Source organism: Entelurus aequoreus, linkage group LG25 (assembly GCF_033978785.1).
Source record: "Entelurus aequoreus isolate RoL-2023_Sb linkage group LG25, RoL_Eaeq_v1.1, whole genome shotgun sequence".
Classification (NCBI taxonomy): Eukaryota; Metazoa; Chordata; class Actinopteri; order Syngnathiformes; family Syngnathidae; genus Entelurus; species Entelurus aequoreus.
The window spans coordinates 6698646-6711593 of record NC_084755.1 but is presented as its reverse complement, the minus strand read 5'-3'; the positions used below and the strand labels follow the sequence as shown (position 1 = coordinate 6711593).

Here is a 12948-nt window from a genome sequence, read left to right as displayed (position 1 = left end):
ATATGGATACATCATCAAATATGCTCCTGGATAGCCTGCCACAGTACATTATTATATATATGGATACATCATCCAATATGCTCCTGGATAGCCTGCCACAGTACATTATTATATATATGGATATGACTCTCGAAGAAAAGCACACAAAAAAAGACTTGCAAGAAGAGCAAAAAGATGTAATGTACATAATCAAGAAAAAGTCTTTTGTCTCCTAGACACTTGCATGTCCTTCATGTTTGGTGTGTTTTAGTCACCGCACACTTGTTGTCATTCTGCACGCGGTTGTGTGAACAAGCACATACTAATGTCAGTTCATGGATATGAGGCTGCTTTCTATGGAATGTGAGCGCACACTGCTACCTGTCCAGTTGCATCTAGAATGGGTTCTGAATGGAATCCTCACTCCAGGAATTGGAAGCGGATTGAATGGTTGGGTGCCCAAGGATTCACACCCTTCATTATTTTTCGCAGGGGTTACCTTCCGAGACAACGCAAATCTACTGCGTCAACATGGCCCCCCAATCTTTTCATTTTGAGCGGTAAAAAGGTTGGACTTTAGGGTTGAGGTGTACAGTTTCCAAGACAATGGAACACAAACACAAACATGATGTTCACTTACATGTTTGGAGAGGAGCTTCCCATCTTTGTACTGCACTGTGCCGTTCTCAGCAAACACATAGTCAAACTTGTGTAAGACTGCAGAAGAAGAGAGGTGTCAATCATGGCAAGGACTTCAGTCAAACTTGTGTAAGACTGCAGAAGAAGAGAGGTGTCAATCATGGCAAGGACTTCAGTCAAACTTGTGTAAGACTGCAGAAGAAGAGAGGTGTCAATCATGGCAAGGACTTCAGTCAAACTTGTGTAAGACTGCAGAAGAAGAGAGGTGTCAATCATGGCAAGGACTTCTCCAATACTACAAGTCTGATGTTCACAGTTTGTAGAAAAACTATAGTCATTTCTAATAACTTGCTATTGGTGTGTAACATGTTTAGTCTCATCCTCCAGTGATAATGATACCTGATAATGATAATTATCATTATAAACCGCCGATATTTGGCATTTTTATGTATATTGGTATTTTTTAAAATCTGTATCAGCCTTTTTCACAACTACAACAGAAGTACCCAAGCAGATAGAATATGATAGCAGCACTTAGTAGTTGATGAAGTAGTTTGTAATAACACTGTTCGTGCGCCAGTAGTTTGGAATAACACTGTTCGTGCACCAGTACTTTGCAATAACACTGTTCGTGCACCAGTAGTTTGGAATAACACTGTTCGTGCGCCAGTAGTTTGGAATAACACTGTTCGTGCGCCAGTAGTTTGGAATAACACCGTTCGTGCGCCAGTAGTTTGGAATAACACTGTTCGTGCGCCAGTAGTTTGGAATAACACTGTTCGTGCACCAGTAGTTTGGAATAACACCGTTCGTGCGCCAGTAGTTTGTAATAACACCGTTCGTGCGCCAGTAGTTTGTAATAACACCGTTCGTGCGCCAGTAGTTTGTAATAACACTGTTCGTGCACCAGTAGTTTGTAATAGCACTGTTCGTGTGCCAGTAGTTTGTAATAACACTGTTCGTGCACCAGTAGTTTGTAATAACACCGTTCGTGCGCCAGTAGTTTGTAATAACACTGTTCGTGCACCAGTAGTTTGTAATAACACCGTTCGTGCACCAGTAGTTTGTAATAACACTGTTCGTGCGCCAGTAGTTTGTAATAACACCGTTCGTGGGCCAGTAGTTTGTAATAACACCGTTCGTGCGCCAGTAGTTTGTAATAACACTGTTCGTGCACCAGTAGTTTGTAATAACACCGTTCGTGCACCAGTAGTTTGTAATAACACCGTTCGTGCGCCAGTAGTTTGGAATAACACCGTTCGTGCACCAGTAGTTTGGAATAACACCGTTCGTGCGCCAGTAGTTTGGAATAACACTGTTCGTGCGCCAGTAGTTTGGAATAACACCGTTCGTGCGCCAGTAGTTTGTAATAACACTGTTCGTGCGCCAGTAGTTTGTAATAACACCGTTCGTGGGCCAGTAGTTTGTAATAACACCGTTTGTGCGCCAGTAGTTTGTAATAACACCGTTCGTGCGCCAGTAGTTTGTAATAACACCGTTCGTGCGCCAGTAGTTTGTAATAACACTGTTCATGCACCAGTAGTTTGTAATAACACCGTTCGTGGGCCAGTAGTTTGGAATAACACTGTTCGTGCGCCAGTAGTTTGTAATAACACCGTTTGTGCGCCAGTAGTTTGTAATAACACCGTTCGTGCGCCAGTAGTTTGTAATAACACCGTTCGTGCGCCAGTAGTTTGTAATAACACCGTTCGTGCGCCAGTAGTTTGTAATAACACTGTTCATGCACCAGTAGTTTGCCTTACATAACAAAAATTACCTGATTATTTTTTCACTTCATTTGAAAATAAAAATGCCCTCCCCCTTCTTGCAGTGCTGCTCTCCAACAGTACGTCTCCTCCACTTACTTGTCAAAACTTCCTTCTTTTTTTTTTCTTTCCGGGAGATCCAGTTTTTGCCCTTCCTTCCTGGCGTCTTAGCGGTCCCGTGTTGACTCGGGGAGTGGGCTCATTAAAGGAGCGCCACGTGTTGACTCGGGGAGTGGGCTCATTAAAGGAGCGCCACGTGTTGACTCGGGGAGTGGGCTCATTAAAGGAGCGCCACGTGTTGACTCGGGGAGTGGGCTCATTAAAGGAGCGCCACGTGTTGACTCGGGGAGTGGGCTCATTAAAGGAGCGCCACGTGTTGACTCGGGGAGTGGGCTCATTAAAGGAGCGCCACGTGTTGACTCGGGGAGTGGGCTCATTAAAGGAGCGCCACGTGTTGACTCGGGGAGTGGGCTCATTAAAGGAGTGCCACGTGTTGACTCGGGGAGTGGGCTCATTAAAGGAGTGCCACGTGTTGACTCGGGGAGTGGGCTCATTAAAGGAGCGCCACGTGTTGACTCGGGGAGTGGGCTCATTAAAGGAGCGCCACGTGTTGACTCGGGGAGTGGGCTCATTAAAGGAGTGCCACGTGTTGACTCGGGGAGTGGGCTCATTAAAGGAGTGCCACGTGTTGACTCGGGGAGTGGGCTCATTAAAGGAGCGCCACGTGTTGACTCGGGGAGTGGGCTCATTAAAGGAGCGCCACGTGTTGACTCGGGGAGTGGGCTCATTAAAGGAGCGCCACGTGTTGACTCGGGGAGTGGGCTCATTAAAGGAGTGCCACGTGTTGACTCGGGGAGTGGGCTCATTAAAGGAGCGCCACGTGTTGACTCGGGGAGTGGGCTCATTAAAGGAGCGCCACGTGTTGACTCGGGGAGTGGGCTCATTAAAGGAGCGCCACGTGTTGACTCGGGGAGTGGGCTCATTAAAGGAGCACCACGTGTTGACTCGGGGAGTGGGCTCATTAAAGGAGCGCCACGTGTTGACTCGGGGAGTGGGCTCATTAAAGGAGCGCCACGTGTTGACTCGGGGAGTGGGCTCATTAAAGGAGCGCCACATGTTGACTCGGGGAGTGGGCTCATTAAAGGAGCGCCACGTGTTGACTCGGGGAGTGGGCTCATTAAAGGAGCGCCACATGTTGACTCGGGGAGTGGGCTCATTAAAGGAGCGCCACGTGTTGACTCGGGGAGTGGGCTCATTAAAGGAGCGCCACGTGTTGACTCGGGGAGTGGGCTCATTAAAGGAGCGCCACGTGTTGACTCGGGGAGTGGGCTCATTAAAGGAGCGCCACGTGTTGACTCGGGGAGTGGGCTCATTAAAGGAGTGCCACGTGTTGACTCGGGGAGTGGGCTCATTAAAGGAGCGCCACGTGTTGACTCGGGGAGTGGGCTCATTAAAGGAGTGCCACATGTTGACTCGGGGAGTGGGCTCATTAAAGGAGTGCCACGTGTTGACTCGGGGAGTGGGCTCATTAAAGGAGCGCCACGTGTTGACTCGGGGAGTGGGCTCATTAAAGGAGCGCCACGTGTTGACTCGGGGAGTGGGCTCATTAAAGGAGCGCCACGTGTTGACTCGGGGAGTGGGCTCATTAAAGGAGCGCCACGTGTTGACTCGGGGAGTGGGCTCATTAAAGGAGCGCCACGTGTTGACTCGGGGAGTGGGCTCATTAAAGGAGTGCCACGTGTTGACTCGGGGAGTGGGCTCATTAAAGGAGCGCCACGTGTTGACTCGGGGAGTGGGCTCATTAAAGGAGCGCCACGTGTTGACTCGGGGAGTGGGCTCATTAAAGGAGTGCCACGTGTTGACTCGGGGAGTGGGCTCATTAAAGGAGTGCCACGTGTTGACTCGGGGAGTGGGCTCATTAAAGGAGTGCCACGTCTTGACTCGGGGAGTGGGCTCATTAAAGGATCATGTTCCGTGATTCAATCAACTAACAAGGCCACAGATATGGGCGACCTAAAGGAGACTTATTGCATAAGTATTTAAGACGACCAGAAGGCGGGCTCACATTACACCAGTTTTAAAATCTCTTTCAGGATCAATTTTAAAGTTCTTCTTATGGTTCATAAATGTTTTTATGGTACTGGGACTTTTTATCGCCTCCTAATTATTCCAAAAGTCAGGACACAAAGTCACGGGTGGCATCTTTCCACCATTATGGCCCCGGTCTATGCAACATCTCAGGGCTGCGGAGAAGGTTCATGTTTTTAAGACCCACCTTTTTTATTTGGCTTTGACCTAATATTAATACATTTTATTGAAGTCATTCGCACTTCACTTTTTATCTTATTAGTTATGCAATATTTTATTTACTTCTATTTATTTATTATATATTTACTTTTTTTATCTTCATATGTTTTACTTACTATTTTTCAGGTTTTATTATTTTTACTTTCCAACTTTCCTCAGTGCTTTGTGTCAGCGTCCTGGTGGCCGTGGTCTGATGACCTCCTGGTGCAGATGTGATAGTGTTTACTCACCTGGCTCCTCTGTACTCAGCCATGCACTCATGTGTTCATATGTGTGTTTGTGTTTGGTATTTGTGTGCATGTGTGTGTTTGTGTGTGTGTGATGATGGGGGATGTGAGTCATGGGGGTATTGTTTTTAAGTCTGTAAAGCACTTTGTGTTGCATTTCTTTTTCATGTATGGAAAGCACTTATAAGTAAAAATAAAGTAAAGAAGAGCGGGTGGCAGCTCACACATTCTCATACTTTCTGTAACATCCAGGAAGAAATGAAGAAAAATGTCTCAATTCTAGTCTACGTGAAGGAGCCCAGAATAGTTTTTATTTATTTCAGGGTTCCCCACCAGGAAATTCAATCCATAAAGTGTTATACAATGGTATAAAATGGAGTAGATGAGTTATTGTGATGTAGAAAAATGCCATATTTAGACCAATTTTCCCAGGAGTTTGGCCATATTTAGAAATCAAATGTTGAGGCTCCTCTAAGACACACGTAATAAAGGTCTCTGATGTTTTTTGCTGCTAAGTTAAACACAACATTAGCATTATGTCGCTACTGGTCCCAAAAAATAATGTTCAAAAAACAACTTGTCCAGCTGTTTACTGACGTATAATATTCATGCTGAAATAACTTGGAAAACATTCATGTACCTTTGTGTAAATCGCAATTGTGCTGTGCAGAAAGCACATGGTATCATTACAGTGGATGTCAGGTGTAGATCCACCCATGTATTGTACTTGGTATCATTACAGTGGATGTCAGGTGTAGATCCACCCATGTATTGTACTTGGTATCATTACAGTGGATGTCAGGTGTAGATCCACCCATGTATTGTACTTGGTATCATTACAGTGGATGTCAGGTGTAGATCCACCCATGTATTGTACTTGGTATCATTACAGTGGATGTCAGGTGTAGATCCACCCATGTATTGTACTTGGTATCATTACAGTGGATGTCAGGTGTAGATCCACCCATGGCATTTGTTTACATTGTGACGGTGGTGAGCTATTGTATCCTCCTACGGTGTGTAGTGAAGCATGTTTAGCTATTCCTCATCCTGCAGTGATAATGATACTTGTAAGAAACTCACTTTATTTGTCGCCATGGAGACGAGGATTAGTGATTTAGAAGTAGCTATAACACTGCTGACTAAAACACTAGCCTTGTTTTAAAGCAGCTCTTCCTGAGGGCGTTTCAGTGTTATAACTTCACCTTTATCGTCACTTTTTACACCAACCCTAATATGAATACAATCTGATTTAATATATGGTGGAATGCACTGAATAGCCATATTTGATTGTATTTGATTTGAATGTACTGTATAATTCAAGTGGTGTTGTTGACTAGCTCACCTTCGTCTCCTTCCCCGAGCTGCTCTGCTATCTTGGAGTAGTCGGAGCCTCCAACGATGCCGATCTTGACTTTGCGTCGCAGAGTTTGGAAGAACTGGTCCAGCTGCGGGTCTATTTTCTATGCGGCAGAGAGAAAAGACTTTGTGTCTTTTTTACGTGACTGCATGAACACACCGTTACCTACTAGGAATATTTGAGTGCACAAAACAAGGCAATGGCGAGTGTGACAATGCTGGGCTCCACAAGTTACCTTCGCCCTCGCTCATAAACACATTCTAACGCACCTGGTCTGCCAGAGAATAAGAGAAGGTAGCAGGAGGGATCTTTGTACTTAGTCAAACACAATTCTGCTCAGGGCCCCCATTTAGCCAAGTCATCCCTGCTCTTAAAACCCCTCACAAACTCTACAATTGACCTCACTTTAACGTGAAACTTCAATGGCTACTCAAATGTAGTCGATGGTAGTTTACAATCTGCCATCCACTGAAACCACAGCCACACCTCCACCCCCTACCCCCCCCACGCCATCCACACAAGCCAATGTCAATGAATGAATGGCAGAGTGCTTCAGTTTTATCGCTAACATATTGCTAGTCGCTAACACACACGCACACAAAAATGTGTGTATATATATATATATAAATATATATATATACGTGTGTACATGTGTATATATGTGTTTGTATATAAATGCGTGTGTGTATATATATATATATGTGTGTGTGTACATGTGTAATTATGTGTTTGTATATATATATGTGTGCATATATATGTGTGTGTACATGTGTATTATTGTGTTTGTTTATATATATATGTGTGTATATATATATGTCTGTGTGTACATGTGTAATTATGTGTTTGTATATATATATGTGTGCATATATATGTGTGTGTACATGTGTAATATTGTGTTTGTTTATATATATGTGTGTATATATATATGTGTGTGTGTGTATAAACGTGTGTATATATATAAATGTGTATACGTGTATGTGTGTGTTTGTGTATATATATATATATATATATATATATATATATATATATGTATGTATAAATGTGTATATACATTTGTGTGTAAAAATGTGTATGTATATATGTGTGTGTGTGTGTGTGTGTAGGTGTATATATGCATGTATAAATGTGTATATATGTGTGTGTATATACGTGTAAATATATAAATATGTATATATATATATGTGTATATGTGTGTTTGTATATATATATATGTATAAATGTGTATATACATTTGTGTGTAAAAATGTGTATATACAGTATATGTGTGTGAGTATATGTGTGTGTGAATGTGTATATATGCACGTATATACGTGTATATATGTGTGTGTATATGTGTGTATATATTTATATGTATAAATATGTATATATATGTGTGTACATATATACACACATTTATACATATAAATATATACACACATATATACACGTTTGTGTGTGTATATTTGTATATGTGTATATATGTGTACATATATATATATATATACACTCATATATACATATAAATATATACAAATACATGTATACACATTTATGTACAGTATATACACACATATATACACACGTTATATGTGTATATATATTTATATATATACACACATATATATATACAGGTATATATCGATATTTGCCCACCTCTATGATATCTGCAGAAGTGATGACGTCAGCGTGTCAGGAGGAAAAGAGTAGGTGACGTAAAGGCAAAAGCGGACAGGTCATTACCGTAACTATTGGAATAAAGCAGCTCACCGATCTGGGTGCTGTCAGAGTACCGTCCACGTCAAACAAGCACAGGATCTTCCGCTCCATCGCCTCTTTTTACACACTTTTTCAATGTCTTGTGTTAGAAACTCTTCCAATGTCTTGTGTTATAAAGTAATTAAAGTCCACGCACAGAAACACATTCTTCTCCTCCGCGTCAAATCTCCGTCTTTTAAAAGCCTTCTCAGCGGAAATAATCGCCTTTTTTCTTCTCTCTCCTTCACGTCTGTTGTTGCGATGTTGGAAAAGACACCTTAAAGGAAGACACCTTAAAAAAAAGACACCTTTGAAAAAGACAAGGTGCTGTGTGGCAACGCAAGGAGCTCAGACACGACAGCCAATCACAGGCTAGGTGGTGACGTCACGTAGTGGGCGGGGCTTCACCGGGCACCTTCATGTTGTAATAATCATAGAATTTTGTGATGTTACAGTATATATATATATATATATATATATATATATATATATATATATATTTTATTTTTTATTTTTTATATAGATTATTATTAAATATTATACAATGGTGGCGTCAGATTTTTTAGTGGTACGCGGGCTCTAGCTAGCGGTACACTTAATTAAATATTCAAACACAGTGTTACTGTTCAAACTGTGTGTGATCCTACAGTGGCCAAAATTATGAAATATACTTGTTAAATAAAACCTCTGCCTTGTTTTTAATGAATACTTAGGTCTACTACACTACTGTATTTAATGTTGTCATTATGGTGGTACTTAATGAATACTTAGGTCTACTACACTACTGTATTTAATGTTGTCATTATGGTGGTACTTAATGAATACTTAGGTCTACTACACTACTGTATTTAATGTTGTCATTATGGTGGTACTTAATGAATACTTAGGTCTACTACACTACTGTATTTAATGTTGTCATTATGGTGGTACTTAATGAATACTTAGGTCTACTACACTACTGTATTTAATGTTGTCATCATGGTGGTACTTAATGAATACTTAGGTCTACTACACTACTGTATTTAATGTTGTCATTATGGTGGTACTTAATGAATACTTAGGTCTACTACACTACTGTATTTAATGTTGTCATTATGGTGGTACTTAATGAATACTTAGGTCTACTACACTACTGTATTTAATGTTGTCATTATGGTGGTACTTAATGAATACTTAGGTCTACTACACTACTGTATTTAATGTTGTCATTATGGTGGTACTTAATGAATACTTAGGTCTACTACACTACTGTATTTAATGTTGTCATTATGGTGGTACTTAATGAATACTTAGGTCTACTACACTACTGTATTTAATGTTGTCATCATGGTGGTACTTAATGAATACTTAGGTCTACTACACTACTGTATTTAATGTTGTCATTATGGTGGTACTTAATGAATACTTAGGTCTACTACACTACTGTATTTAATGTTGTCATTATGGTGGTACTTAATGAATACTTAGGTCTACTACACTACTGTATTTAATGTTGTCATTATGGTGGTACTTAATGAATACTTAGGTCTACTACACTACTGTATTTAATGTTGTCATTATGGTGGTACTTAATGAATACTTAGGTCTACTACACTACTGTATTTAATGTTGTCATTATGGTGGTACTTAATGAATACTTAGGTCTACTACACTACTGTATGGTGTCACATGAATGAAATGTTATCTGAGGTGGTGAACAATTATTTATAAAACTAAGACAGGAGCATAAAATACATTAGATTGTTATTGTTACATTTGAACAACAACAACAACAACAGTGATCATAATGTGTGCGTTTAATTAGGTCGTCATTTCACAATAAAACGATAAAAATACAAATCTGTTAGGTAGCATGTTGCTAACATTGAACGCTTTTGTCCACAAGAGGGAAGCAAAAGCTTTCACTATTAAACAAACAAACAAGACAACCACAAAATGTAAAAAAAATAAAGTAAATAAGGGAAAGTAAATAAATAAAAGTAAGTAAATACAATAAATAAAAATGTTACTGCAAAAAGTCACTCCACAGACAACTGTATTCAGGGCAAATATATAACAGTAAAAGGTAAATATATGTTTTTAATATTTGATTCCTCCTTGTTTTTCAAAATAAGGGCACTGAGATATGCGGTAATAAAGACTTAGTCTGGAGCGCTGCTATCTGCAAACATGTTTTGTCCAGCGTAGGATTGTGCAACTATTCAACTATAAATCACTTTATCTGCCGCCGCTCATCCAAATGACAGACATGTGACCTCGTTTTGGCAACACATCCTGGCTTGGCCTTGTTTGCCACGCAGTACTCTTCTAGTATTCTTGTTTGCCACGCAGTACTCTTCTAGTATTTACAATTACTTTTGTCCTCAGGGTCAGAGGTCAGACAGTCACTGATTTGCCAATCATAAGCAGTCTAATCATTAGCCTCCCTAATGATGATGATGATGATGATGATGGCCGCTTATCAAGCATGGCAGTCTTCCCTTGAAACATACACACATTTCATTGAAACATACACACATTTCATTGAAACATACACACATTTCATTGAAACATACACACATTTCATTGAAACATACACACATTTCATTGAAACATACACACATTTCATTGAAACATACACACATTTCATTGAAACATACACACATTTCATTGAAACATACACACATTTCATTGAAACATACACACATTTCATTGAAACATACACACATTTCATTGAAACATACACACATTTCATTGAAACATACACACATTTCATTGAAACATACACACATTTCATTGAAACATACACACATTTCATTGAAACATACACACATTTCATTGAAACATACACACATTTCATTGAAACATACACACATTTCATTGAAACATACACACATTTCATTGAAAGATACACACATTTCATTGAAAGATACACACATTTCATTGAAACATACACACATTTCATTGAAACATACACACATTTCATTGAAAGATACACACATTTCATTGAAACATACACACATTTCATTGAAACATACACACATTTCATTGAAAGATACACACATTTCATTGAAACATACACACATTTCATTGAAACATACACACATTTCATTGAAAGATACACACATTTCATTGAAACATACACACATTTCATTGAAACATACACACATTTCATTGAAAGATACACACATTTCATTGAAAGATACACACATTTCATTGAAACATACACACATTTCATTGAAACATACACACATTTCATTGAAACATACACACATTTCATTAAAACATACACACATTTCATTGAAAGATACACACATTTCATTAAAAGATACACACATTTCATGGCCAATAAATCCAGTGAATCACTCCTAATGTCAGATAAAGGAGGGATGGGCCACACGGCCTCAAAGCAATATGGCCAAAGTACGGCAACTATTTCAACCACATTCTCCAAATACTATAAAGTATATTCTCCAAATACCGTAATTTCCGGACTATAAGCCGCTACTTTTTCCCCTCGTTCTGGTCCCTGCGGCTTATACAAGGGTGCGGCTTATATACGGCCTGTTCTTCTCCGACACCGACGAAGAGGATTTCGGTGGTTTTAGTACGCAGGAGGAAGACGATGACACAATGATTAAAGACTGACTTTTCATATACCGGTAGGCTGGTTATTTTGATAACGTACAGGCGAGCACTTTGTATTACTTTGCACCGTTGTATTATTTGTACTCTGCACGAATGCTGTTTGCCATGTCAAAGATGTGAAAGTTTGATTGAATGATTGAAAGATTTATTGTTAATAAATGGGACGCTTTGCGTTCCCAAACAGTCATCTCTGTCCCGACAATCCCCTCCGTGGTAGCAGGAACCCCTATATACTACGCTAATTACACTATATACTACGCTAATTACACATCAAAACCCTGCGGCTTATAGTCGGGTGCGGCTTATATATGGAGCAATCTGTATTTTCCCCTAAATTTAGCTGGTGCGGCTTATAGTCAGGTGCGGCTTATAGTCCGGAAATTACGGTACTATAAAGTATATTCTCCAAATACCATAAAATATAACAACTGGACTGAAAGGCGCACTTCAAATCCTTTGAAAAACCCAAAGTGCGACTTATAACCCGGTGCGCCTAATGCACGTATTCATTCTGTTTGAGCTTAACAACCTGGAAGCTATTTGATTTGGTGCATGGTGTAATGATAAGTGTGACCAGTAGATGGCAGTCACACATAAGAGATACGTGTGGACTGCAGTCAAGTCAAGTCAAGTCAAGTCAACTTTATTAATATAGCACATTTTCAACAACTTTTTAGATTGCACCAAAGTGCTTTACAGGTTAAAAAAGCATGGAGCAAACAAAAAAAACAAACAAACAAAAAAAAAAAACTAAGCAAAACAAAAAAACAAAACAAACAAAGAACAATGGTGACGCCTGTTCAATAAATGACACTAGCAAGCAAGACACAAATGAACCTCCTTAGACTTGATTCTTCATTTTTGAAGCAGCAAATGTTTCAGTACTGAATTGTTTTATACTGAAATTTTATATACTGATTTTTTTTTACACAGAATTTTTTTATACTGAATTTTTTCTACACTGATTTTTTCTACATTGAATATTTTTAACACTGCATTTTTATACACCAAATTTTAAAACACTAAATTACTTTTCCAATAAAATTGTCAGGATAATTACATTTAAAAACAAAATTCCAACGCAAAACCAGATTTTTTTTACATCAAATTATGTCCACAATTTCATAGAATGTTTTTTTTTCTTTCTTTTTTTTCAGCAAAATGCGTGTTTAAAAATTCTGTGTTTTCAAATTCCCTGTTTAAAAATTCAGTGTGTAAAAATTCTGTTTTAAAATTCAGTGTTTTAAAATTCAGTGATTTAAAATTCAGGGTTTAAAAATTCAGTTTGTAAAAATTCACTGTTTAAAAA

At 39.3% G+C, this 12948-nt stretch overlaps 1 protein-coding gene across 2 annotated transcripts in view; it reads right to left on the bottom strand.

The window, feature by feature from the left end:
* LOC133642382 (phosphomannomutase 1) overlaps positions 1–8310 on the bottom strand; it is a 30026-nt gene extending 21716 nt beyond the window's left edge. The window contains exons 1-3 of one of the 2 annotated variants that reach the window (XM_062036532.1): positions 7998–8310; positions 6264–6381; positions 620–696 (exon numbers count right to left, since the gene is read on the bottom strand). In XM_062036532.1, coding sequence (XP_061892516.1) covers positions 620–696; positions 6264–6381; positions 7998–8084 — 282 coding nt within the window. In that variant the 5' untranslated portion in view covers positions 8085–8310. The remainder of the gene's footprint in view (positions 1–619; positions 697–6263; positions 6382–7997) is intronic. The other variant, XM_062036533.1, reaches the window with a different exon arrangement.
* Between the last annotated feature and the right edge of the window lie 4638 nt (positions 8311–12948).